At 39.0% G+C, this 1,406-nt stretch overlaps 1 protein-coding gene across 1 annotated transcript in view; it reads right to left on the reverse strand.

The window, feature by feature from the left end:
- The window catches only part of LOC135200495 (interaptin-like), a 1,476-nt gene extending 835 nt beyond the window's left edge, over positions 1-641 (reverse strand). The window contains exon 1 of the mRNA XM_064229145.1: positions 1-641. This exon is cut by the window's left edge and continues 835 nt beyond it. Coding sequence (XP_064085215.1) covers positions 1-641 — 641 coding nt within the window.
- Between the last annotated feature and the right edge of the window lie 765 nt (positions 642-1,406).

Below are 1,406 nucleotides of genomic sequence, written 5' to 3' on the forward strand. Positions count from 1 at the left end.
TCTTTCCTTCCATTCTCTTTTCGAAGTCCTTCCAGGTCCTGATTCAGCTTATTCATTTTCATTTGCATTTCCTCTCGGCTTTTATCGTTTTGCTGTAGATCTCGATGCAAAGTGTCCTTCTCCATCGAGAGAACTGCGACCGTGTTTTCCAAAATGATTAACATCTGGTCTCTTTCCTCATTTTCCTTTTTTAGGACTTCTGTATCCTTCGCCTTTTCAATCATTTCGTTTCTCAGCTTCTGCATCTCTTCGGACATTGAAGAGATGTTTCTTTCCTTTTCTTTGTTCAGTCGTTCGAGGTCTCTGATGTGTTCTTCCATCTGTAGTCCTGCTATGGTCAGGCCCTCTACCTTGTCCAGTAATTCCTCGATCAGCTGATCCTTTTCTAATCTCACTTTCTCAAACCTCAAGAGAGCATCTTCATTTTTATTAATTACTTCATCGAACTTTCGACTAATATCCAAATTCCTGGCTTCTTCTTCATTATCTGGATGGTCGCCTTCTTTATTACTGGAACGTCCGTTATCCGAAACATGGTCTTCTTCAAAGCCAGAGTGATCAATTTCGTCCTCCTGATTTCCAGCCTCATCAAGACAGGCAGAGCTGTCCGAGGCCATGAAATCGACAAAGAACTGAACCATTTTAATGCTGAATCCACGAAGTATAAATACTCCAGTGAATAGCATAACAATAATGGCAAACATCGCAATCACACTGGGGACTTGAACCATGAAGCTAAAGCACTGTGCAAGCACAACTGTAAGCAAACTAAGAAACATCTTTGTTCGTTACAAATCAACTCTCTTTGCCTTATCGTTACTTTCCAAAAATCCCACGTGACGTGTCTGGGTTCTATTTTTGGAGTCATTTCTGGTTCCGCCGGAGCCGATCCTGTCTTCGGGAATGTTTGCTGATCCCCGGACGCAGTAGATGTCTCTGGATTCCGGAGTTAATTTAGGCTTCACGGGAGATGCTTCCCTCTTCATATGTATCAGAAGAGGGGCATTCCTATGCGTATGCAGTCCCCGCAGGGACTTTCTAAAGATCCTAGAGCCAGTCATCACACACATACTCACACACACGCACTTATATACAAGCGCGCTCTTGCACACACATATATATTATATATATATATATTTATATATATATATATATATATATATATATATATATAATTACACGAATCTTCAGAGGGTGTCCATGATACTAGTTGTAAAAGGATGAAGTTTATTATGAAACGTTTCGCACATGAAACATCTGTGCATCATCAGTCTGCAAAGAGCAATAAGACAAATAAATAGCATATAAAGCCATAAAACACAAATAGAACTCTCATGAATTAAAATAGTCTTAAAATTAACCAAAAAAAAAAAAAAAAGAAAAGTACAAAGTATAAACAGTAAAAA

The sequence above is a fragment of the Macrobrachium nipponense genome, chromosome 27, assembly GCF_015104395.2.
Source record: "Macrobrachium nipponense isolate FS-2020 chromosome 27, ASM1510439v2, whole genome shotgun sequence".
Classification (NCBI taxonomy): domain Eukaryota; kingdom Metazoa; phylum Arthropoda; class Malacostraca; order Decapoda; family Palaemonidae; genus Macrobrachium; species Macrobrachium nipponense.